This window comes from Phalacrocorax carbo, chromosome 7 (genome assembly GCF_963921805.1).
Source record: "Phalacrocorax carbo chromosome 7, bPhaCar2.1, whole genome shotgun sequence".
NCBI classification, from domain to species: Eukaryota; Metazoa; Chordata; class Aves; order Suliformes; family Phalacrocoracidae; genus Phalacrocorax; species Phalacrocorax carbo.
In genome coordinates, this window is record NC_087519.1 from 51,428,284 (window position 1) to 51,453,257 (window position 24,974).

At 46.3% G+C, this 24,974-nt stretch overlaps 1 protein-coding gene across 1 annotated transcript in view; it reads left to right on the forward strand.

Annotated features, from left to right (window-relative positions):
* Positions 1–17,931, forward strand: part of FNDC3B (fibronectin type III domain containing 3B) — a 213,302-nt gene extending 195,371 nt beyond the window's left edge. Inside the window, exons 24-26 of the mRNA XM_064458004.1 lie at positions 134–300; positions 5,876–6,003; positions 14,325–17,931. Of these exons, the coding sequence (XP_064314074.1) occupies positions 134–300; positions 5,876–6,003; positions 14,325–14,636 (607 nt within the window). The 3' untranslated portion in view covers positions 14,637–17,931. The remainder of the gene's footprint in view (positions 1–133; positions 301–5,875; positions 6,004–14,324) is intronic.
* Positions 17,932–24,974: the final 7,043 nt, after the last annotated feature.

Genomic DNA, 24,974 nt, shown 5'->3' on the forward strand with positions numbered 1-24,974 from the left:
GCCTTTAACAGCTCTGCAAACCATGTTCAAACCAGTTTTCCCAGTATGGATACCTTGCCCTGATACTTGTAATGGCCAGAAACATCAGTGCCGCTCCAGTGTAATTACCTGTTCTCATTTCTATTGTTTCCAGGTTTATTCCGATTTATAGGGGACCAAGTCATACGTACAAGATACAGAGGCTGACAGAATCCACTTGCTACTCGTTCAGAATACAGGCGGTCAACGATGCTGGGGAGGGACCTTTCTCAGAAATATGTACCTTCTGCACAACTAAGTCAGTCCCACCTGCAATCAAAGGTACGTAATAGATATTTTTTTTTACATATGCATAACTAAAATAATTATTTAAGTAATTGGTAAGTATGCAGTGAGTTTGTAATGGTTAACATAAGTATGCAAGAACACAAGTGAAAAATCAGTTTGTGTTCTGTGTGTGAATTGTGGAGTTACATTACGGTGGGAAGCGAAATTATCACTAAAAAAATTCATATAAATATTAAACCAACCACTGTTGTTATACGTAAACTGTTAAAATGCTGCTGCTGACAATAGTGTTCACCAAGGGATTGCTCTGGACACTGCAGCGCTTCCCTAAGGGATGTTACAGCTTTTCTAGATACGTGCACATAACAACCCGAATGTTAGTGAAGTTGCATGTTGTTTTAAGTCGATGTTCAGCATAGCACTTCAGAGTTTATTCCCCTTTGATTTATAAGATTAATAGTGATATTTCACATACATAAAGCATTAGATTCTTTATCTCACTTAGCATGGGTCCCCCTAGAAGAACAAAAGGCCTACTGAGATTACGTTTTATAACAAAACGCCTTTTACTGTGTGTAAATTGTGGCCTAATTTTGCTCCTTGCTTCCAAGGAGAGCTGTTATGAAGGCAGTGGATTTGCTGTATCAGCTGTCAGATAAACTGAGCTGACATCAGATGCACCTTTTTTTCCTGTGCTTAAAACTCCTTTACCAAGATGTACCATTTACAGCGAGAAACAGCAACTGTTAGGTTGTCAGAGAGGTTTCATCTGCTCGGCTGTATTTACAATCTGGCTTTGGTGATTTTCATGCCATTAATTAGCAAAGATTTAGAAAGGGGGAAACACTGCTGGGGTGTAACTTCCCTGGTCCCTAGGTTAGCTGCTCTGAATCACCCCTGGGAAGAACAACGCTCTCGAGCGCAGAGAGAACATTAGGAGATGGGCTTCGCTACGCTAAAATCAGCGTATGCGAGAATCCCAGCTTTGTTTTTACATGGATATCCCTTGGGTTTTGGCATTTCCTTCAGTGCTGTTTCTGGAAGAAGATATTTGTATGCGTTTGGTGTAAAGTTCAAGGGTGAATATACTTACGCGACGGTGAATTATCCTGATTTGCTTTATTACACAGTTGTAAGATACGCTACGCAGCAAAGCGAGAGGACCTCGTGCTGGATGAACCAGGCTGGCGTGGGTGATGGTAGCAGGGAGGGTGCGCTTCACTGCTTTAGCGTCATCTGCAAGTTGTCGGAGTGCCGGGTCACTCACGGATGCTGAGTCCATGCGGCTGTTGCCGTTGCTTCTCTTAGCTGCACTAGGTGGCTACAACCAGCTCGGGGACGCCGGCATGCACTGTAGTCACAATTTCGTTGTGGTGGATAGCAATCCATTTTATTAAATTCAGATCTCACCTAGGATTTTGTTTTGAACTCCCTGCCTGCCTATTTAGTTCCTGTTAAATATGACTCATACCCTGGACTGAATATCAAGCGGTTAAGATATCGTGTAAATACCGGGTCGTGTGTGGGCTGGGACCGCAGGTGCATGACAAAATACTGGCTCTCACAGAGAAAAGGGCACAACAACAACTGTGTTGGTGAACGCTGCCATGGGGGGGTAATGCCATAGGGAAAAGAGATCTGCTGAGGGAAAATGATGGTGTTGATTCTCTTCCGTGTTTGGAGCGATACAAAGGAATGTGGGTGATAAACTTAGTACAGTTTTTCATGCATGAGAACCACACGTTTGTTTGCCTATAAGGTATCCTAATTACTCGCTTAGTGATGCCAACCCTAAAATAGCATTATTGTTAATGGCAGTATTTTGTTAAGTGTCTAACAAAAACCTACGTGTGTCAGGGTGAGGGATGGAAGGCGGAGGGAAAATAACGGAGAATGTTGTTGTCAGCTGAGATGAAGCCATCTATTATCAGTCTCTCAACACTGGCAGATGTGCAGAGAGAAGCAAATGGATATTGATTACGTTTGGATCCGCATACGATTCATGTGTTCCTCTTGGGTGGTAACAAATTAGTCTAAAATTCATGTAATGTATGCAGGAGCAGCAGCATTTATTTCTTTGATAGACTCTCCTGTTGTCTGTTTTCATAGGGTTGGGGATCTGTATTGCCTCTAACAAGCTCATGTCCTTGCACGTGCACATGTTAACCACTCAGTAAAGTGTTTAGCGCTTTGATTCTCCCAGTTTTGTTTTTCTTGGTCACGTGCTGGACTGCTCTGTCTGATAAAGTGGTTGGTGGACCCTGGATGCTGTCACAGTTGTTTTGATGTCTTCCAGTGGCAGATGCTTAGTTGGACATATAGACGTGCTGCTGCTAGTACTCTGCTCGGCTCACCTGCAAACTTGCTGTCAGGCGTCGTATGGTGGCTTTCAGCTTTCAGCTGGTGAGAGGTCCTTTCCCAAGGACAGCAGCATTGTTACAGCTGACAAATTGAATTTCTTAAAGTTCAAGTGGAAGCACTAGTCTAAGTGTGGCTAGAAATAGCAGGCCTGATCATCTGAATGTCAGGCTCAGAATTAGATACGAGTCCAAGTCTGTAAGATTATGCTTGTACTTTTGCTTCCCAGGCTGGACTTAATTTCTAATACTGAATATTATTTAGCTTCACTTCTCACATTCCTCCTCCTATTTTTCTGAATGAAATGTTTGATACTATTCACAGAATCCCAGGCTGGTGGGGGCTGGAAGGGCCCTCTGGAGCTCACCCCGTCCCACCCCTGCTGGAGCAGGCACCCCCAGAGCAGGGGCACAGGGCCGCGTCCAGGCGGGGGGTGAATGTCTCCAGGGAAGGGACCCCACAGCCTCTCTGGGCAGCCTGTGCCCCTGCTCTGGCACCCGCACAGCAAAGGGGTTTGTCCTCATGTTCAGGGGGAACTTCCCGTGTTCCAGCTTGTGCCCGTTGCCCCTTGGCCTGTCGCTGGGCACCGCTGAAAAGAGCCCGGCCCCATCCTCTTGGTACAGGCCCTTCAGATATTTGTAAGTACTGATGAGCTCCCCTCTCAGTCTTCTCTTCTCCAGGCTGAACAAACCCAGGTCTCAGCCTTCCTCATAAGGGAGATGCTCCAGTCCCCTGATCATCTCAGTAGCTGTCTGTTGAACTCTCTCCAGCAGTTCCCTGCCCTTCTTGACCTGGGGGGCCCAGAACTGGACGCAGCCCTGCAGGTGTGGCCTCACTGGGGCAGAGCAGAGGGGGAGGAGAACCCCCCTCGCCCTGCTGGCCACACTCCTTTCCATGCCCCCAGGACACCGCTGGCCCCCTTGGCCCCAAGGGCCCGGTGCTGGCTGACGGTCACCTCGCTGCCCCCCAGCACCCCCAGGGCCTCTCAGCAGAGCCGCTCCCCAGCAGGTCCCCCCCAGCCTGTGCTGGTGCGGGGGGCTGTTCCTCCCCAGGGGCAGGACCTGGCACTGGCTCCGGTTGAATCCCCTGAGGTTCCCCTCGGCCCAGCTCTCCAGCCTGGCCAGCCCTCGCTGGGTGCCAGCACGGCCTCTGGTGCATCAGCCGCCCCTCCCAGCTTGGTGTCACCAGCGAACTCGCTGAGGGGACGCTCTGTCCCTTCGCCCAGGTCACTGATGAATATGTTGAACAGGACTGGACCCAGCAGAGACCCCTGGGGAACACCACTGGTTATGAGCCTCCAACCAGACTCTGCCCCATTGATCAACACCCTCTGAGCTCTGCCCTTCAGCCAGTTCTCCATCCACCTCACTGTCCACTCACCTAACCCACACTTCCTAAGCTTACCTCTGAGGGTGTTATGGGAGACAGTGCCAAAAGCCTTGCTCAAGTTGAGGTAAACAGCATCCACTGCGCTCCCTTTGTCTACCCAGACAGTCACGCCATCGTAGAAGGCTGTCAGGTTGGTCAAGCATGATCTCCCTATGGTGAGTCCATGTTGACTGTTTCTGATAACCTTCTTGTCCTCTACATGCCTGGAGATGACCTCCAAGGTGAGCTGCTCCATCACCTGTCCAGGGATGGAGGTGAGACTGACTGGCCTAGAGTTCCCGGGTCCTCCTTGCCCTTTTTGAAGACTGGAGTGACATTTGCTTTCCTCCAGTGCTCGGGCACCTCTCCTGTCCTCCATGACCTTTCAAAGAAGATGGAGAATGGCTTAGCGACAGCATCCACCAGCTCCCTCAGCACTCGCGGGTGCACCCCATCGGGGCCCATGGATTTGTGAGGATCCAGTTTGCCTAGGTGATCTCTAACCCAGTCCTCCTCAGCCAAGCGGGAAGTCTTCCTTCCTCCAGATTTTCTCAACCAGACCTTCTTTGTTTCTTAGTATGTCGAGCAGCACATCTCGCCTCGTTGCTCCTCCAGCACCCGTGTCAAAAAGCTGCCCTCAGTGCTCTGCAGGAACCTCCTGGATTGTGCATGCCTCGCCATGTTGCTTTTCCACCAAATACCAGGGTGGTTGAAGTCCCCCATGAGAACCAGGGCTTGTGATTGTGAGGCTACTTCCAGCTGCCTCGTCGACTTCTTCCTCATCAGGTGGCCTGTTGCAAACACCTACAACAGTGTCGCCCATGTTTTCCTGCACCTTGATTTTTACCCTTAAGCCCTTGGCTGGTTCTTCCTCCACCCCTGAGCAGAGCTCAATACATACCAGTCGCTCCCTCGCATAAAGAGCAGCTCCCCCACCTCGCCGTGTTGGCCTCTCTTTCCTAAAAAGTACATCCATGACGGCATTCCAGTCCCACAAGCTATCCCACCATGCCTCTGTGACTGCAATGAGATGGTGGCCCTGCGACCACACACAGATCTCTAGTTCCTCCTGTTTATTCCCCCTGCTGCGTGCATTGGGGTACAGGCATTTCAGAGACGTAACTGAGCGGCAGGTTTCCCTGGAGGGTTGCATGAGGACCCGTTATAGCCATGCACACCCTTGAAGTGGTTGGTCTTGCGATTGTCATCTCGTGAGGCACCTGAGGCACTTCTGTCGCTCTCTTTCAATGACAGGTAGCATGGGAGGAGCACGCCGGCGTCTCCTCTGGCACAGGTATTTGCTCAGAACTTCACAAAATCGCTGCTTTTATTAATGCCGGTGTAATTTGCGCGTTGGCTTCTGCTTTGAAAAGATCACTGCACAGCATTGCAATCGAATTTTAAAAGTTCAAAGGTTTTTTTTATCACATCCACTCCCCCTTTCTAGTGGCTCACACAGCTGATGGGTGAGAGATGCTTTAACAGCTCACTGTCCTTCTGCAGGAGTGATCTGGGTCCTACAGTAAACTCCTTAGGAGCTTGTTAATCAGCTCTAAATTTCACCCAGTTTTCTGTGAGCAGTGTTTGTTACTGTTTAATACCACAAGAATCCCGAACTGCTTAATCGGGCAAGACTGTCCTGAAATAAATATGACTTTTGAGTGACTTAAAAATCCAGCCCTAGTTTTACTACTTTCATCCAGTGGTGATAGCAATTTGATTTTTGGCCACAAAAATACAGTACAGACTATGTGCTACTAACCTCTGTCATGTCCCAAAGTTGTCTTTTTAAAATGTTCTCATCTATTACAGCGTATGTAAAAGGAATGAGATTTCAATGCAGTCTTTATGTTAAATGTTAACACATTTAATTTTATTCTAGCCCCTCGAGTGACACAGCTGGGAGGAAACGCCTGTGAAATTACCTGGGAGATGGTCCCACCCATGAAGGGAGATCCTGTTGGTTACGTTCTACAGGTACTGGTTGGAAGAGAATCTGAATACAAGCAGGTAGGAAAACAGACTCATTCTGCTAAATTGATGATATAATGGAAATGGTTTTGAACATTTGCTGGGATGCTTCTTTCTGCTGTATTGATTATACCCGATGGTGGTGCGTCATGAACTTTGGTAAAGGCTGAGTCAAAATTAAGGGCTGTAATAGGTTGTTTTCTCCCTGGAGGGAGTATATGGAGCATCATTATGTTATCGGAGTGACTTGCGCTCTGTCCATAGTTAATCACTATTTCTAACAGAACTAACCTTTGAATAGTTACGATTTTGTCCACCCGTGCTTAAGTCTGAGCTGGCTGGTGCTAACCATTGCCTGAAGATGAGACAGTGAAGTAGGTAGGTTATCTTCCTCATTCCCTAAGCCCATTCCTAGACCATCCATCAAGGATTTCAGCCGAGTACACAACTTTTAATTGGATTGCTCATTCATTCCATTCCTACCTAAGGTTTCGATGCACAGATGTGTAACTGCTGTATATCAGCTGCCCCACAGAAACTGTATCTGTTCTTGCACCGTGCAAATGAAGCGAATGAAGTACAGGTGGTCCTTCTTTTCTTGACTGTCATGATTAGAGCTCACAAGTGGGCATTTCCCATGTGAAACAGAACAACTCATTCACAGCCAGATCTTTTATTTCATCTCTCGCACCTCTGACTGTGATTTACAGTGCATTTCATTCGTTCCCTGCCTTCTCCCTGTCCTTTCTTCCATTGTCATATGGATTCCAAACAAGTCCAAATCAGGGAATGAGGTACATTAAACCTTAAATTAAATTCTTAAAAATGTGAATAAGGTGGTACTTCGCAGCTGTTGCTTCTCTTCAGTCTATTTCTGAGTGTTACTGTGAATTAATGTGAATTATAATCAAAAATAACATAAATCAGTGCAAGACAATCGATGCGGGTGCCAAGGATTCAGAAACCTAACTGTTGTTTTTGTTGGAAAACATTTCTGGTGCTGGTATAGGTAATAAAACTTCCGTGTACTGTGTTGGCCTCATAATGTCAGTGGTAAGTGGATAAGTGGACCCATTTTGCCTTTGCCTGATTCACAAAGTAGCCTTGATGTATAACCTCCAGGTACAGCTTTAGTAAGCATAGCTTCAGTGCTAAAAATGTTCTGGATGTCCTTGGGGAGAATTGGACATGGCTTCATGTTCCTTTAAGGTAGGTGATGGCTTAATCTTTGCAGTCAAGAAATTGTGGTATGAAAAAGCCCAGCAATAAAGGAAATAAAAAGTACCTTCAGGTCTTACGTTGAAGGTCTTCATTTCTCAAGAAGCATGACCCTGCTTGAGTTTTCACAAGTGATTCACTTGAAGCTCCCGGCTGGGATGCTCAAAGCTGGCACTGCGGCTTCTGTAGCTGGGCTGGCTGATAACCAGCCGCAAAAACGGGGAGTTCTACTGTTTCACGGTCTCAGAAATCAGTTTCGCTCATCAAAATTATTTATCTTTGTCACAAATGTGGGTGTTTTCTCAGCACTGGGGCACATCACTGCCTGGCTGTCCGTTAGCCGAGCTGTGGTAGCTGTGTGCTCATGCGCTTCGCTCTTATTATGTGAATAGGAGATAAAATATATAAATGTCTTTCAGTGACTTCCCTGGCTAATGCATTTCACTTTACCTTTGCTGTGGCATTTGTGTGATCACTTGCTACTCTTTAGCTGAAGAGTAATTTTAGTGATGTGTTAATTACATCTAAAGTGCAAGTCCTGAATTTACTTTTAAATCTGTTTTGTTCCCTGCAAGTGATGTAGATATTTTGCATATAGATCTCAGGGGGCATATTATATTAGAGAAGTGCTGCAAATTGTTTTGAAGGGTTGCACAAATGAAAAATATCATAGATTTTCAGGCTATTAAATACACCCATGAGAAAGAACAGTGGCTTAAGTGACTGGAGTTGCTATAGCAGTCACCGGTGCATTTTGCAAGAACCAGGGATAGTATAGCTGGATAAGGAGCCGCGTGAAGTCATTTTCCGTGTCCCACTGGCACAGAAATAAATGCAACAAATAGCTATTTCAAACTATTTATGGGCTATGGAGGACTTCAGTTGTCTCTGTTCTGCGACATGTTTTACACCAGCCCAAACACAGATGAGAAGAGTTTCGTAGAATAAAAATCCACTTTTAAAATTGCCCTAAAATTGAAACTTTTCAACTGCTGAGCACATAAAGCTGTTTCTCTGTTGCAGGTCTGTAATCCTGTCAATAGATCGCTTTATGTGTGGCAATTTAAAGGCAGCTATTTAAGACAAAGCCTTGAAGAGTTTTAGATCTTTTTTTTTGTGTAGGGAATGGGAGAATATTTGAGATATGCCTGTGTTTCTCCCCCAGGAAGTTTTACAAAGATACTGTTATTCTGACAAACACCCTGGGAAGATGTCAACATGCCTTTTGCGATACTGCCTTAGCATCCAGACTGTGTTACCTATTTTCAACTGCTGGGATGGTGTTTTACTGACGAGAACGTTGTAAGCTTTACATAGTAGATTTTAGCTTTTTCATCCAGATAAAAGCTTTGAAAAGGAAGGTTCTGTCATCGTGATAACTGACATAGAACTTTCTAATGATGCTTGCAATTGACTTTTCAAAACACGACTGTATCCCACGACTGTTTGGGGAACAGCGGTGCCCACAGAGCGGCGCGGTGTCGAGCACAGAGTCTCGGTGGACTTGACAAGAAAGCTCACGCGAATCCTGACTCGGGCGCCACAGTTGTGGCACTTGTGAAGTTTTCCCAGAAATAGGAATGGTTACAGATCTCGATCCAGCTCTTTGCCAGGAAGCCCTTCAGAAGGTGCAGAATGCGGTGCTCTCCCATATTAATTTCATTAACAGAAGAGAAAATCCACCTGGGCACTCTGTGCTGAGTGTGCATGGAGTTGTCTGCTTCAGTTGGCTCTGGCAGAGTCGGGTGCACACCCAAGTAAGTGCCCATGTTTCATTTCCCCTGTTCACACAGCGTAGCTCTTTAGTACACTAATAGCCCTGATTTTTCTGGGGCTGCCTGTGGGCCAGTATCACGTAGGACGTCGTAACACCTGTCTAGCAAGTTTTGTATTGAAAGCAAATAAATATAGAAAACTCCTGATAAAATAAAACATTAACAGGAGAAAACAAAGTCTTACTGCCATCTATTAACTCTCAACGTTTGAGCTCCTTGTTAATCTATTGCTGTGTATGCCATCCTAGAGATGAAGCTCTCCAGAGATGTAAGAACACTAGGAGCAACCCACCGGTCTGTACTTGCACCTCGCTTATGTTGTAGAAACAAAGTCAAGTTCCAGAAAATTATCTTCATTAATTTATAAAATAAGCTAAATCGCTGTAGCATTTCCTTCCCCATGCTGCAGCGTTAGCCACCCGCATGCTTTTGGGTAGTTTCTGTCCAGATCGTCACGCCAGAGCTGCCTCCCTCCCGCTGTAGCCCCACGTATGCAGCCCTCCACCTCCCAAACGCCACCGCTCCTCCGCCGTCGGACCGAGCAGAGCCGGTATCCAAGTACTCAGAAGCCCTTTCTTTCAGACTGGGGCTAAAGCCATCCCTGCCCTCCTCTGGGAGAACACGTTGTAAATATTTCTCTGCTGAGAATTGTCTGAAGAAGGGGATTTGCAGGGGCCGAACAGATAACAGTTTACCCCTAAAAAGCGTGTTAAAAAACTATTAAAATACTCCTTTCTTAAGCGATGCGCTCCTGTATTTGTACACTTCATCTAGTCGGATACTTCAAAAAAGCAGTGGCATTATGACATTAAAAGTTCTTTTTAGAACTTCTTTCTTGTTTAGGAGTCAGGACGTAAATCACAGCAGACTGTAAGAATCGGTGGCCCAGCTCTGTTCTGTTTCTTGCACTATCATCTAGCAGAACTTACTCAGTTAGAACTTGGCTTTCAGGTGTGTTAAAATTGTGTCCAGCTTTGCATTGTTTTAATCTGGAGCTCGGGGAGCAGGCTGGGTTGTGCAGTGGAGCTGAAGCTTGGGATAACAGTCGCAATACCCGGCAGCCTCGGGTTTAGTTTCCCAGCTGAGCAGCTCTGGGGATCGGCTCACCAAGGAGCCGGCTCTTCGTGAGACCTGTCTGGGGGAATGAGAGCTGAGTTTTGAAGCTTCTTTATGCTTAAATTGTCTGCCAGTGAGGCAAAATATTCTACCTTTGAAATGTCTGAGAATTTGGAGGCAGTGGTGTTTCATCAGCTTCTGCCGCAACTCTTCTGGGAGAAAACTGTCCCAAACGCTTTCCAAAAGAAGAGGAGATACGGGTGGGTGCACTGGATGTGTAAAACTCCCCCAGCAATGGAGTGGGAAGCCTGCTCGGGTCCACACCAAAAGGTGGATGCTGGGGAGAAGCCGGGAGGTCTAATTTTTATTATTGTTTTTCCTTTGTTTCAGACTCTGTAGACATGCAATCTCTGAATCGCATTCGGCGCCCTGATGATTTGTGTAAATCGGCAAAAAAATGGCTTTCCGTCTCTATTTTGAATAGCAAGTCAAAGGCACTTGTACTGGTCGCATGCCAAAACACAACATGATTGTACCGTACCCGTTGCCTTTTATTATTGGTGCTACTCGCACTGAGTATTTTCTCTGCCTCCTGATGCCAGTTTTGTGTCATGAGACAGAGGAAATAATTTCCTTTCATTAGAGGTTTTTCAGTGCAGCCCACCTCGCGGAAGGTGACCTGAGAGATTCTGATTTGCTTTGTTTAGGAGGCAAGGCTGTCCACGCAGCTTAACTCATAAGGGTTTATGAGCAGCTCAGCGGTGAAGCTGATTCCCTCAGAGGGAAGCTGATTTTGAGTCTGGATAAAGTAATAAGCCCAGCCAGTTTCTTAAAGAGAAATCTGTCAGATGACTTAGACGACATTAAACCTTTCAAGTGGGCATGTTTTCTAAATAGATCGAAACCTGCTTCTGATTCTTGGTGGTCTTATCACCATGAAAAATAGGCTTTTATTAATTATTAAATGCACTGGTCATTGCAGTGGAATGCCGCAGCCAGGTGAGGTTATCTTACACTTTCCAGTGTGTCGCTTACAGGGCAATTGTGTCTGTCATTTTTATTATTTGGAAAAGATGGAGGGGGGTTGGAATTATTTAGTGACATTGTTGAAATTGAGAAATAGTTGCCTACAGGAATTCTCTGAGCTGTCTGGCTTGATCAATAGGATCAAATGCCATAAGAGGCTTCAGCAGCACTTTATTACTTGTGATGATATTTTCATTGAGGGAGCCAGGCGAAAAGCTCATCATGTTTTTATTATATTCTCAGGTACCTAAACAGAAAAGCTGTTTTTAGGAACTGAGAGTGATAGATTGGATAGCCACTTCACTTCAACTTGGTAGCGGCCAAAGCGTAACGTGCTACGTATAAAAAAGTGCGCTGCTTTGTACGGTCATATTTGGTTTAATGTTTGTTTAGCAAATTTAAAGACCTTATACGTAATTGTGAAATGAATTATTTTTTCCTTTCTGTTGTGTATGTGAAGTCCATTCACGGACAGAGTGTAACTGTGTTCGCAGCCAAGTGTGTATCTCTGCGCTGGGGGCATCCTGCGTTGGCTTTGCCTGGCCCTGCAGATACCATACCAATGCAGACAAACTGGAGCTGGCGCCGGTAGCGTCTCCGAGGTGCTCGCTGCAGCCGGTTGTGGAGGGTAGAGGCTACTGGCAGAAGCGAATGATAATTAAGCGCAGTAATTTTTCACCCATTACTGAGAAAGGGCATAGATCCGCGGGTGCTAAATACTCATCAAACCACTGGAGGCAGCACAGTTTCCACCACCGCCCAGCTGTAGTGCAGGAAATGTTTTGGCTTTCTAGTTCGTGACTATTAATTCATGTGTTCAATGTACTTTTGACTGTTTTTCAAACTGGAACGATGAACTTGACTGTCTGGCCTTTTCCTGAGAAGTGCGGTTGACTTAGCTGGCTCGAGTGAACTTGGTCATCTGTATTTATTAGACTGTAATGAAGATACAGGTCTTTGATTTAGGCAAACTTAGCCTCCAGTTACACTGGTATTTACCAATCTGACAGAACAAAACAAGTAAAAAACGAATTAACTGGACAGGTTTTTTCAATGCAAAGACAGGTTGTATATATCCCATCCCTAGTACCTGTTCAATGTAATTTATGATGATGAGATTGTAAAATTGTGATTAAATGTCATTATTTGGATTTACTGATTTATTTTTTTGTTTTAGAAGTGGTCGTAGGGGTTGCAAAGGTTCGTTTATGACAAAGGCATGTAGAGCTCTTAGGATTATACATTTTGAAACGAAATTAATAATTACAACAGCACCAGGAAGCATACCTTGCTTACAGTATTTTTGTAAGGATGGATGCTCTGAGTCTAACGAAACGGGAGTTAGTTAAGACCTCCCAGCAGAGGAATCCCAACTCCGGTCCTGTGGAAGAACGCATCCTTTTTAATTACTGAAGTTACATTTACGTGCCAGACGCATGCAACTTCTCTTTGCATGATCATTGGTATTTGGGAGTAAACTTGAGTATTAACACCTACAAGACAGTAGGTGGAGGACAGTTGCCTGCAACAGGTGGGTGTTAGAAATGGAATTGCCGTTGGAAAAGCGAGTGGCAGAGAGGTCCCTGGTAGGAGGTGCGCTTTGCGAATAGATGCTTCAACCTTTACGTTACTTCTACAGACCGCTACAGCATCTGCAGTTTTGTTTTCCCTGTGATTACTCTATTGCTGTAACTTAGACTCGCTTCTCATTGGCGTTGGGAAAACAAGCAAAGACGACGAGAAAGGCAAGAGTGCATAGCTGTGGTTAATCGCAGAGGTTTACGGTAGGAATTTGTTGTATTCCTGTCCCTTGAGCTGGGGTGAGCTTCCTGCGAAGGCTGAGCATACTTGAGGAAGGTAGAATAATTTTGTTTCAACATTGCTTCTTGATTTATGCCTTGGGACCAAGAAACGTGGGCCGGTTAGAGGACTTCTGCTTAGCCTGGAAACTCAGAGTCAAGCAATGTTTGGAAAAATCTTGAAAGTTTAAAAGGCGGAGAGAGAATGAATGAAAGAAAAACCTTAATCTTTTGTCCTAGACCTTCTCAAGAAATCAGCAACTGGCTTTTTAACTGAGGGATGAGCCTCAGGGGCAAGCATGGGCAGGAAAGCTGGAGTCTTTAAGCGGTATTTAGCTAGGCATGTCTCTTCTTTTTCCTCCTGTATTTCTTACCCCAGAGTAACACACAGGAAGTCCTCTTATAGGCTCAGATTTAATTTCCCTCTTGTTACCCTTTCCCAAGTTGAGTTCTTGCCTCCAGGAGGGCAGCAATGCTCTCGGCCTTCTGCTCCCGCAGCGAGGAGACGGAAACCAGCTTAAATGAGCAAAGGAAGAAGGATCTGAAGTTCAGGATTATCTTTTTTTTTTTTTTTTCCCTGCAGACTTTCTTTCCACAGGCACTTCGTGACATGTTTTTCATTTCATAAAATACCAGTTTCATCAACCCTCTGTTATATAAATTGTTGACTGGTTATTTGTTTTCCGAGTTCGTAAATGTTTCCAGTGGTCTTTTTCCATTTAAGTCGCAAAAGTGTCTCTTAGATATTCAGTTTTCTCTCTTCATTCTCATATTGTGACTCATGCTTTCTGAGTCATACGGTACCTACATTTGATTTGATGGGTTTGGATTGCTAAAGAACCACATACAGTGCAACCAAGAGGAGCTTTTTGATACCTTAATAATATTTTATTGTTTCCACGATCCTGAAAGTGTAATTTCTGGCAAAATTGCTGACTCTTGAGAGGAGTGTGAGGAAAGTACATTAAAATAATATTTGTAACCAATATTATGATTATACAGTGAATGTCTTCCAATAACCTTAGTGTGCAGGTTTTCTTCCTTTTGGGGCCAAACACGGCGCTTATGTCTTAGACGTGTTTTAGGCATATGGTCACATTTTAAGAGTTCAGAAATGTGTTTGCCGTGGTTATCACACCCACGGAAGATGAGCGCGTCCTGTGGTTGATACATTGCCTGAAGTCTTGTCTGTCCTTCTGTGCGCTGACTCTGTAGAACGCTCTGTGTTGAGACCTCTCGTGGTTGGACGTCTCTTACACAACCCTCCACGTGCCTCTGCTTTTGCAAAACCTGCACTGGCCTAGTGGGTTCTCCCCTTGAGAGCTGCAGCAATGTTTCCTTACGAGACTCAGACTTGACCCAACTCTCTGTCCCAAATCCTTGCAAAAGCGAACCTTGTTATGTTTGTAAGTCGTTTGATGCTCTGGAAGGAGGAGGAGGTTGCCTTGCTCTCTGTTTCTGACTGCGCTCACGTTTTATTTTGAAGGTGTACAAGGGAGAAGAGACCACATTCCACATCTCAGGCCTTCAAGTCAACACAGACTATCGGTTTCGCGTCTGCGTCTGCCGCCGGTGCTTGGATACCTCACAGGAACTTAGTGGACCTTTCAGCCCATCCGTTGCCTTTATGCTTCAGCGAAACGAGATCATGCTTGCAGGAGAAACAGGGAGCATAGATGATCCTAAGATAAAGAGCATGATTCCTACTGATGAACAGTTTGCAGCCCTCATCGTTCTTGGCTTTGCAAGTTTGTCAATTATATTCGCCTGTATATTACAGTACTTCTTTATGAAGTAGAGAATTCAATGGAAGTTTGAGATACAAGTTTAACTAATGCTACGCATTATAATCCACACATTTATTCAGATATTCCTTTTTTTTGAAATCCTTTTGTTCTACCATACATTTTATATACTTCTCTTGTTTTTACAGTTCTAGCTTGAAGAAAGATAAATCAGTGTTTTGATGCACCTTTTTGAAATTCAAAACTAGGAAGTGGTCAAACTGGAGAAACAAGCAAACCAGATACCAAAAGCAAGATCTTTAGTTTTCCTTCACAGTTTCAAAATTGTCACCAATTTGCCTTTTCAATGTTGTTGTGGTGGTTGGGGTTTTTTTTTTTTTTCACTGAAGTTCTTACAGTCTCTTATTTTATCTTGCTATTTAGGAAATTTTAATCATGAGTCACTTTTTCGTCTCTTCTTTTTCCTTCTAAACATTAGTCACAAGCGTGTATAGTGGTAAGACTAGAATACAGTGTTAGTCAACAGTACCAGGTTTTCCTTGAACAGTATTAGCAATGTTGCCTATGAATTATACACTACATTTGCCCCAGTTTTTTTTTTTTTTCAAGATAAAACGTAAGTTGTTGTTGTTTTAATCGTTTAGTGCATTTAAATCGGAACAATATCCTGCAGTCGAAAAGCCTTTTTAATTATCTGTTGGTTTTACAGTTACAACACTATAAACTGCCTGTATAAGAAATCAAATAACCAAACCGTATATAAATTATGAAGCATTATAGATTTTTTTTTTACCATTTTGATTCCTAGCAGTAATTTTAAGCAAGAGGGCATTGTGCAATAGTTAGCTATTCCCATGTTCAGCTATTTAAAAGCTGCTTTAACTTGTCTGTTTATCACTGTATATAACTACTCCTAATCTAATACTAGATATTCTATTATGTTCAGCCTGATTTATATGATTAGAGCTGGTGACAGCTTACTGCCTCTACTGAATTAGGTGAGATTTACACTCGACGTAAGCAAACTTTACTGTCAGTTGATTTTTTTTTTTTAATTATGTTTATTACTATTATTATTATTTTTGGAGGGGTATCCATTTTATGGAACATTTTTGGAGGTATCAGAAACGAGATCTGTTTATTTTGAATACCTTAAGTGGGTGTCTGTGCTATTCTTACCACAGGGCTAATTGAAATAACTGGGTACATGGCAAAATTGAGACGAGAGTCCTGCTCTGATGGGAACGCTCCCCCTCCTCCTGCCTGCCCTTTCCAAGATACACATTTTAATCCATTAAGATAATAGAATTTTAACTCTTCAGTCATTGGATTATTTATATTAAGTCAACATTGTGCGAGTACCTCAGGGACATAAATGAGCTGGAGGTGCAAATAGATTCCAAAAGGGTGCAACAGACACAGTGTATTTCCCTGCCTCTTGTTTTTGTATATTTTTGCTACTTGGTTTTGCTTTTGTCCTAGCTATTTTGTGCTCTGTCTCCATCGTCTAAGACTCAGTGTCCTGTACTAGCATAATATTCCCTTAACCAAAGTAATGGGGAGAAAACAACATTATTTTTGTTTTAGGTTTATTTATACTATATACTGCATACAGTACTTTAAATACCAATTACAGTGCAATCTTTTATTTATTGTAAGAAAATAAAAAATAAAAAGTGTACTTATGTACTAATCCCCCTCCCCGCCCTCCCCGTAGCATGTTATATTTTGTCTGTTTTATACTGTTGTACTTTAGGTCAACTTTTTACCTGGCAGCATTCCTAGTATTATTAATCTTCTTACATTTTCTTGTGTTTTTGAAGATGGGAGCATCCTAGTACACTAAATGCCAAAAAAAAAAAAAATAATAAAATACAAAAACCACATTATCAGTGATTCAAACGTTTACATGTATCCAAAAACATAATCATCTCTGGAAAGAAAGTGCTAAGATCAACGAATTATTCTGTGTGCCTCTCTAGATGTAGCAAATATTAGAAATGTTCTGTATTTTGTTATTGACTATAATTAGTTTAATGTAGCCTTGCAAACTAATGGCATTGAGCTAAATATATATATTTTTTTGGTTTTGCCAAAGTCATGGCTTGTCAAATTTATTTACATCTTATTTAAATTTATTTGTGATATGAAACGTTGTGACCTTGCATCTGTATTTTGTGAGCAAAGCATATACAGCTGTCGTCAGTGGAGGGGAAGAGAGTGTATTTTTTAAAACAGCGAAAAGGCCGCTAGTTTGGAAGCCCAGAAATTTGAAATAGGTTCCCTGTTTGTTTTCTTTTATTTTTGGAATATTGTCTCAGCAGTGCTGCTATGAAATCCAAGCTTGACACCTTTTTTAAAAAACCTGCTTTAATAAAAAAAAAAAAAAAGAAAAAAGAAAAAAAAATTTAACAACCCCACCCTGCTTTAGATGATTTGATCAATTTTGAAAGTTTGAAACACGACAGACGCTAGAAGCAGCGAGCAGGAGTGGAGAGCGAAGCAACCGCTTACCCTCGAAGCGTTTCTGTCGTTGCTGATTTGTTTGGTGCCCCTTATAGTCACGGCAGCGAGGACGGCCGGTCCGACCCCGGGCTCGTCAGAGAGGGTCTTCCGTCGGAGGTGGGACGGGCCCCGGGTAAGTTAGTGTGACGCTCTTCCAGTGTGTGTGTCCTGGCGCAGCGCTTTGGCTGGCGTTCGTAGCTTACCAAGGAAGTAAAGCATCGCAGACGTTAAGCCCTTCCTGCCTGACCTCCAGCACCGCTGAGCCACCGTTGGCTGATGCCCTGCGTCTTCCCCTGCATCTTTGCGCCCTCTGATCCAGCCCGACCAGGCATTGAATCCAACCCGAGGGCTCTCCGCTCTCAAAGACGGTGTGAACGACAACAAAAAGAAAGGTAGAATGAAACACTAAATATTTAAAACCCTTAAGGACGGAGAGAGACGTTTTTATATTGTTCTGCCGTTTTCTTTACGAACTTGAAACGTTTTCTGATCCTGTTCGTCGGCTGCAGCAGCTCACTATTCAGTGTCACGATGGAGAAGTGCCCTAACTGAATGTGTATGAACCTTATCCTTGCACAGTTCTTTAAATTGAAAAAAATAAAATGTTTTTACCTCACTATGGGAACATACATTCCAAGCTTTTCAACTTTAAAAGAAAAAATAATCATAAGTTTTCTTGTATTGTAAATTTTAGACTATTTCATATGCATTGTATTAAAACTGCCATATCAATTTTAATGTATAGATTTTGCAAATACTACACTATGTATGTAAGACTTAACTGTATCTGTAGTGTATATGTAATATATTTATGCCCAATAAATGTTTTAATTCTTTCTGATATTACCAGGAGTTTTCTGAATCGACTACAGCCCTTTCGGGGTGTGTGGCCCCTTCCTAGCAGGTCGGCGGTGTTGCTGCAGCCTGAAGCAGGAGTGGGAGCCCCAGATTTACCTCGCGCGGCTTCCCCTTTGTGGCTGCAATGATTTGGTGTTATTCATGAAGCCTCTGCAGGTGCGGTTCGGCAGTTCACGGCATAATCCGTCCTTAGGCTGAGCTAAACCCGCTGCAGGTTGCAGGTCCACCCCCTGGAAAGGCAGAGTTCGGCCGAGCCGTCACCTGTGCCGTGCGCCTGAAGGCGTTTTGACCTAAGCATCGTCCAGGTGAACGCCAGATTCCTTCCCACGGGAGCTGGTTTCTGTAGCCCTCCGTCTCCTCGTCCGTGGGAAACGGCGGTCCCCTCCTGGGGCGGGCGGGCTCGGAGAGCACCGGCTGCGGCGGCGAGCGCCGGCTGCTGCCCCACGGTTTGCTTCCCTCAGCAGGGCTGGCTTACAGTGAGCAAAAGTTTACAGAAATAATCTTAGAGCCGGGTTTCTGCCGTGTTTTAATCGCTTCTTTTAAATAGCGTGCGTGAAAATTTAAGGATAGTAAAAAAAAAAAACCCCACCAACCTAGATTTGTTATCTCCTTGTAATTAAACACTTGAAATATCAGAACTTTTCACTTATTAATTATGTGCAATAAATTCAATTACTCATCATAAAGAAGTAACCTAGTATGTATCCGCGTTTCTTGGAAAACACATTAATGTGTGGTTTTCTAAACAGCTTTTCTTCAAATCATTGCATAAATACAGCATTTTATTTGTTTGCTTTTTTAATTACTGCAATTTACAACATCAGCAGGGCTTTTCCTAACGAAACACGGTGATTTTTTTCACGTCATTGCTCAGCTGGGTTTGTTTGGTTTTGTTTTTTTTATTTAAACAATGCTTGCCAAAACAATCTCTCTTTAACAAAATCTTTTAAATACATCGATAGAATAATAACCAGCACTTTGGTATCCGAAGACATCTTTTATTTCCAGTAGTCCCTGGGTTACAATACTGCCGTGGGCGTCTGCAGAGACGGCGGAGGGCGGTTAAGCCCATGGGAGTGAAGGAGGATTCAGGTATTTGCTGTCTGAGCTCTAAAGGTCACCTTGCAGTGTTACCACCCGCAGGGTGGGCGCAGAGGCGCGGGGCCCCTTCCCCACACCCGACCTGGCCGGTGGCGGCGTAAGGAGCACGAGGTGTCCGGCGGGTTTTGTCCTACAAGGAAACGCAGAGCGAGTTGTAAAGGGGCTCGGGCAATATTGTATTTAAACATCTCTTTCCCGCTGATACCTGTTGGGAGAGAAGTATTTGCTTTGAGAAGTTTTGAAACAGAGCACGGGCTTGTATTTTTAGGTATTTTCGTGGCCTCTCAACAGACTCCGGGCTGGCGCGGTGGCTGGATGTGGACCGTGGCACATCTCGCAATTTGAGCAATCTCCAGGTCTGCCTGCAGCAAAGCGCGGTCACCAGGTTGGTGGCTGCTGTTTCTATAGCAGCAGCAATTCTCCCTCTTCTCGGTAATCAAAGAGCCTGTTCGAAAACGAAACGGGTAAAATCTGTTTTGCTTTTGAGCCCAGCCGCTGTGGCAAGTTTGGAGCGTGTTTGGTTCGGTGGAGAGTTGAGCCCCATTTAAGGGGGGGGTCTGGGTCTCCGTGTGAGAACCCAGCGTAGCAAAGCAAGATGCGGCGTGACCTGAGCCACCCGCTCCCTGGGATAAGTAAGAAAGCAAACGGGATCCGGAGGTAGCATCAACCCGCTGTACCGTGTCGTTCGTCTCCAGCAGAGCTTTTCCTGCCAGACTCGTTCCAGCCTTCAAATTTTAGGAGATGCTCAAATTCCACCTAGTATAAATAGCACTTGCTTGAGGGGAGGTAGATCTTAACGCCAGCCGTGGTGTCAGGGGATCGAGGCTCTCCTGCCTCCCCCTCCGGTCTTGAAACACAGCAGGGGTGTTTGAAAATACCCCTGAAAATGAGATACTTTGGGTGCTCCTGCTAAGAGCCCTCCCGGGTGAGCTGTGTGAGGCAGCATCGCCTGCGCGAATCCCCCCTCGAGGGCCCGGGCGCCAGGTGGGAGCTTGGCCGAGTTACCCGAGCTCCCCATCGCTTCCAGGTGTGCAGCTGGAGAATTGTTCCCTGGGCAACGCTGCTCTCCTTGGCGGCGACTCCTCGTACGCAGAGCCCGCAGCGGTGGTGGGAACTCCGCGGTTCATCATCCCTGCCAACCGAGTAACGCTGTTGTGCCGTGCTTGGGAAAGAGCGGCGGCTCCTCCGGCGCGGGGGGAAGGTCCGTCCGGGCCGTGCGCCGGGGGGTGGGCGGGAGGAACCACCTCCAGCCTGTGCCCGTCTCTAATGGGCGAATGAAATCGCCGCTCTTTACGGCCCCGCTCCATTTTTGTCCTTTTGCTGAGGTTTGAGGTTGCAGGTGACACACGGGAGTTAATCTGAAGCTGGTAGAAAGCGGTGGGGTGAGTCCCGATGCTCACAGCCCACCCGAATCCCCGCCTCGGAGAAAACGACCGCTGGGAAGCTGATGGAGCTGAACTGCTCAGCTCCTGCCAGACCCGGACCAAAACCTCTTTCTCTTCTTCTACTTGCACGTGTGCTTGCGCGGGAGGAAACAAGTGGTACGAAAAGAGTTCTTGTCCTTAGAGAAGACGCCAGCTGCAGCTTAATCTTTACCCCTTCATGCCAAGCCTAAATGGATCCTTGGCGATCTCAGCAAAGCCTGAGCAATTTATGGACTAGGGGGATGAGGTGCTTCCCCCCAACAGCAGCAGTGACACCTGCATGAACCAGAGGGTTCTGTTAGATCTGTCTGCACCCAAAGGTATTAAAGTTATAAAGAAATTAGCGTGGAAATGTGATGTATAAATTACATTTCCTATGAAAATCTTTTTCTGGAATTATAGAATTATTGCGGAATTCATGATGTATTGTCATTTATTGAAGTGGCGTAGAATTATATGCTCTGTCCTTCATACTCACCTGCCTTGGGGTGAAGATACAAACGTCTCTTGTTCTTCTCAGAAATGAGAGCCACAAGCAGAGAGGAGTATATGGACATTTTGTTTCAATATCTTAATGGCTGAGCAGAAAAAGCCACCTGAGATCCCTTGAAAGGGCTATTTCATCAGTATTGCGTTTAATAAGTTCTAACGATTGCATCTTTCTTGACAATTGCTCTCGCAATGAGCAGATCCTTGGGTGGGCAAAATAAAGTAAGATGTTTCACGAGAAGCTTTCAAACACAGTGGATTAGCCTGCTGTGTGCTGTTACTGCAGTGAATGTGCTGTTATTAGTTTGAGTAGTTATTTTTATTGTACTAATTGCTGGCATAGATAGTTTTGTTTGCATGCAATACCATTTTTAGGTCTACTAGCATGGTTGCTAAATAACTGCTTGGGTCAGTGCGCTCGGTGGAGGTCATTTCTGGGTAATTTTATTAGCTCGTCCCTCACTTTCTATCGTATGAAAGCTATTACTCTCTACAAATAAAATGCAGCAAACAGTAGGGAGGCAGAAGTCTTGTGAGGATTAACATGTGAATAGAGTTGAAAAACTTGCCCTAATCTGGTGCAAATGTTGTGTTTATTGATTTATAGTTCGTATGCCCTTTCTTTCCACAAAATGTTGTGAGCTGGTTGCGGTGTCCTCGGTTCGGAGGGCTCTGCAGCGCTGCCCACCTGAACATCCCCGGGCAGCGTGCAGGGCGGGATGCTGCCCACCTGAACATCCCCGGGCAGCGTGCGGGGCGGGATGCTGCCCACCTGAACATCCCCGGGCGGGATGCTGCCCACCTGAACGTCCCCGGGCAGCGTGCGGGGCGGGATGCTGCCCACCTGAACATCCCTGGGTGGGATGCTGCCCACCTGAACGTCCCCGGGCAGCGTGCGGGGCGGGATGCTGCCCACCTGAACGTCCCCGGGCAGCGTGCCGGGCGGGATGCTGCCCACCTGAACATCCCCGGGCAGCGTGCGGGGCGGGATGCTGCCCACCTGAACATCCCCGGGCAGCCTGCCGGGCGGGATGCTGCCCACCTGAACATCCCCGGGCAGCGTGTGGGGCGGGATGCTGCCCACCTGAACGTCCCCGGGAGGGATGCTGCCCACCTGAACATCCCCGGGCAGCGTGCGGGGCGGGATGCTGCCCACCTGAACGCCCCCGGGAGGGATGCTGCCCACCTGAACATCCCCGGGCAGCGTGCGGGGCGGGATGCTGCCCACCTGAACGTCCCCGGGCAGCGTGCCGGGAGGGATGCTGCCCACCTGAACGTCCCCGGGCAGCCTGCCGGGCGGGATGCTGCCCACCTGAACGTCCCCGGGTGGGATGCTGCCCACCTGAACGTCCCCGGGCAGCCTGCCGGGCGGGATGCTGCCCACCTGAACGTCCCCGGGAGGGATGCTGCCCACCTGAACGTCCCCGGGCAGCCTGCCGGGCGGGATGCTGCTGTCCAGCTGTCACTGAAGCGTGTCAGGGTTCGGCACGCTGAGAAAAAGTGGGTCTCTGCACTCAGCAGGGCTAAAACTTCCCTGGGATGCTGCTGTATGGACTTTGTACGGTGTTAGGTGTAGCTCCAAAACTGCGATTGCCCTAGATCGCAGTGCTTACGCTGCTACGGCTCCCGCCTTTGCCTTCTCTCCAGTGTGACGGTTAGGCGTTTCTGCTGCACGTGTAGCTCTGTCTCACATCCTTGTTGAAAGCGTGACGTAATTGACTTCAGCGTTCTGATGTCAAAAGCATCATAGCCGCACAAACCGATTATTCTCCAGGTAAGCCCCGCCTGGGCAGCGACGGCGCGCGCCAGCCCGCCTCGCAGGAAGGGACGTTCCGGTCAAGTCTCAGCCCAGCCTGCGGCAGCGGCACTTCTCCAGCTACATGGCAGACTCCAGGTTACACCGTGACGTGGGAGACCGGGCACAGGACCACAGCAAAGACTGAGGGAAAGCAGGTAAGTACACACCTCTTGTGGTTTTTGCCACCAGAGCAGGGGTAGCTGGGCCAAGGTGATTTGTCTGTACCCCACAGGCTGCGGCATCCGTTAGCCTTGCAGGTTAGGCTTTTACGAGAAAGAAACCACCGTTGTGATCTGAGTAGAGCTGCAATGGTTTTGTGTCCTTATATATCGGCATTAGGCTGGAGATGCTGCGGCAGAGCCCAGGGCATCCGAGGGATGAGCCCCGCACCAGCGTATCTCCGCCGGAGCCACGGCACCAACCAAGGCACAAGGAAACCCTTGCGCCGGCCACCCACGTCCCTCTTCACAAACTAACAGTTCAGTGGGTTCAAAGCTACGTGTGTGATCAAAACTAGCTCAGAAAAGCGCGCCTTTCGGAGCCCCGCGCTGGTGCCCCTGGCACAGCACAGCGAATTTTACAAAAATCAATCGCGTTGCCACCGCTTGATAAAAATCCCAAGGTGCTATCGACTGGGCAGGGTACGCGCCCGCGTGAGATGCTTAACTTTTGGGGAGACTTCGTAGTACAAGTTTTTGGCTGTCTTTTCCAACATCAGTGTGTTAAAACGATTTAAATCTCTGCACCTCGGAGTTCGCCATGCTGCGGGCTCGTTGCGGAAAGGGCTCGCGCTGTCAGATTCCCTGCCTGCCCTAACAAGGGATGACTTGCAGCACCGGGTCGTTTGTGGAAGGAGGCTGTGCAGAGGGGAACAATGTGAATAAAGGCTGGGAAATCGCCAGGCCTTTTCCTTCTCATGTGGTTCCACGTGGAAATCAATCAGAACAGGAGAAAAAAAAAGCTCTTCTCTTTCGATCCAGCAACACTCAAAACGGGGCCAAATGCTGGTAGAGCATCTCCTGTGCCCTCAGATCAGCCTCTGAAGTTGAGGTTGGGGTACTTTATTTCTGTGAGTGATTTTATCTTACGGACTCGCACATGTCGCCAAACCTTTATTTCACTCCCAGTGAGGGAAACAAAGCAAGCGCGGAGAGCAATAAAATGCCTTCATTGCCACGTGTTTTATCTCCAAGTGCAGCTAGAGAAGCGGCCTGTAGGCTTTCAAAAGGCTGCATTTTTGCACAGAACAAGAAGGCGGTAAATTGGCAACAGGGCAGAGCCCACTTTAGATACTGATTTAGGAGTTAGCACCCGCCTACCGTGGGGCTGTCCTGGGGTCCAGGCACCACTGATGTCTGTTTGGAGCCCACCCCATGGGTGAAGGACATAGGTACTTGTCCATGACTGCCCAAAACACAGGGAAGACTAAAGAGGCTGGGGGTTGCTCGCATCCCATCAGGTGCTTTGCTGGGATGCTGCACAACGCGCGTAGTCCTCTGCCTACGTCGCGTTTGCTCCTCAAGCCTGCTCAAGGCCGGCAGCGCGAGAGTGCCCTTGTAACGAGTTAGTGATAGGCTCCAGGTAACGCTGCAAGGGCAAGTGTGCCCGGCGAGTCCGGAGGCGTTCCTTGCTCTCCAAAATTGTGCTGCAGAGCTGAGCTTTCCTTACTGAGCAAAGCCAAGTCAATGCGTTTTCAGGACTCAGAGGCACTTGCATCACCATGTGCAGCTCCGAGATGAAGTCGAGGTTTGCTAGGTTTTGGGGCTTTTTTTGGTCCAAGTATAGAGTTGATGAGATGGTCTGAATTTCGCTTTCATTTGACAAGTCATGGCATGCACCAGTCCACAGCTCGGATCAAGAAAGGCATTAACACACAAGCACTGGGCTTGGCTGGGAACGGGGACCTTCCTGCTGGGAAGGGTGCTGAGGAAGCCCGTAAAAAGCCCGGCTTTTTACGATTAATTACAATTATTAATTACGATTTATAACACTAATGTACTATATTGTGTGCTGGAATGACAGCCACACTAAGGCTCAACAGCAAGCAGAAGTGACTGCAGAAACCTGTAAACCTTTGTTAATACTAGATGGATTAAATTTGTCTTTTTCTTCATCCTTTCACTGTACTCGTATAATCACAATTTGGAGGGAGAAGACAAATGGTGATCTAACATTTGGGGTTTTTTTCCCTAAACAGAAGCACCCAGGGCTTCTGG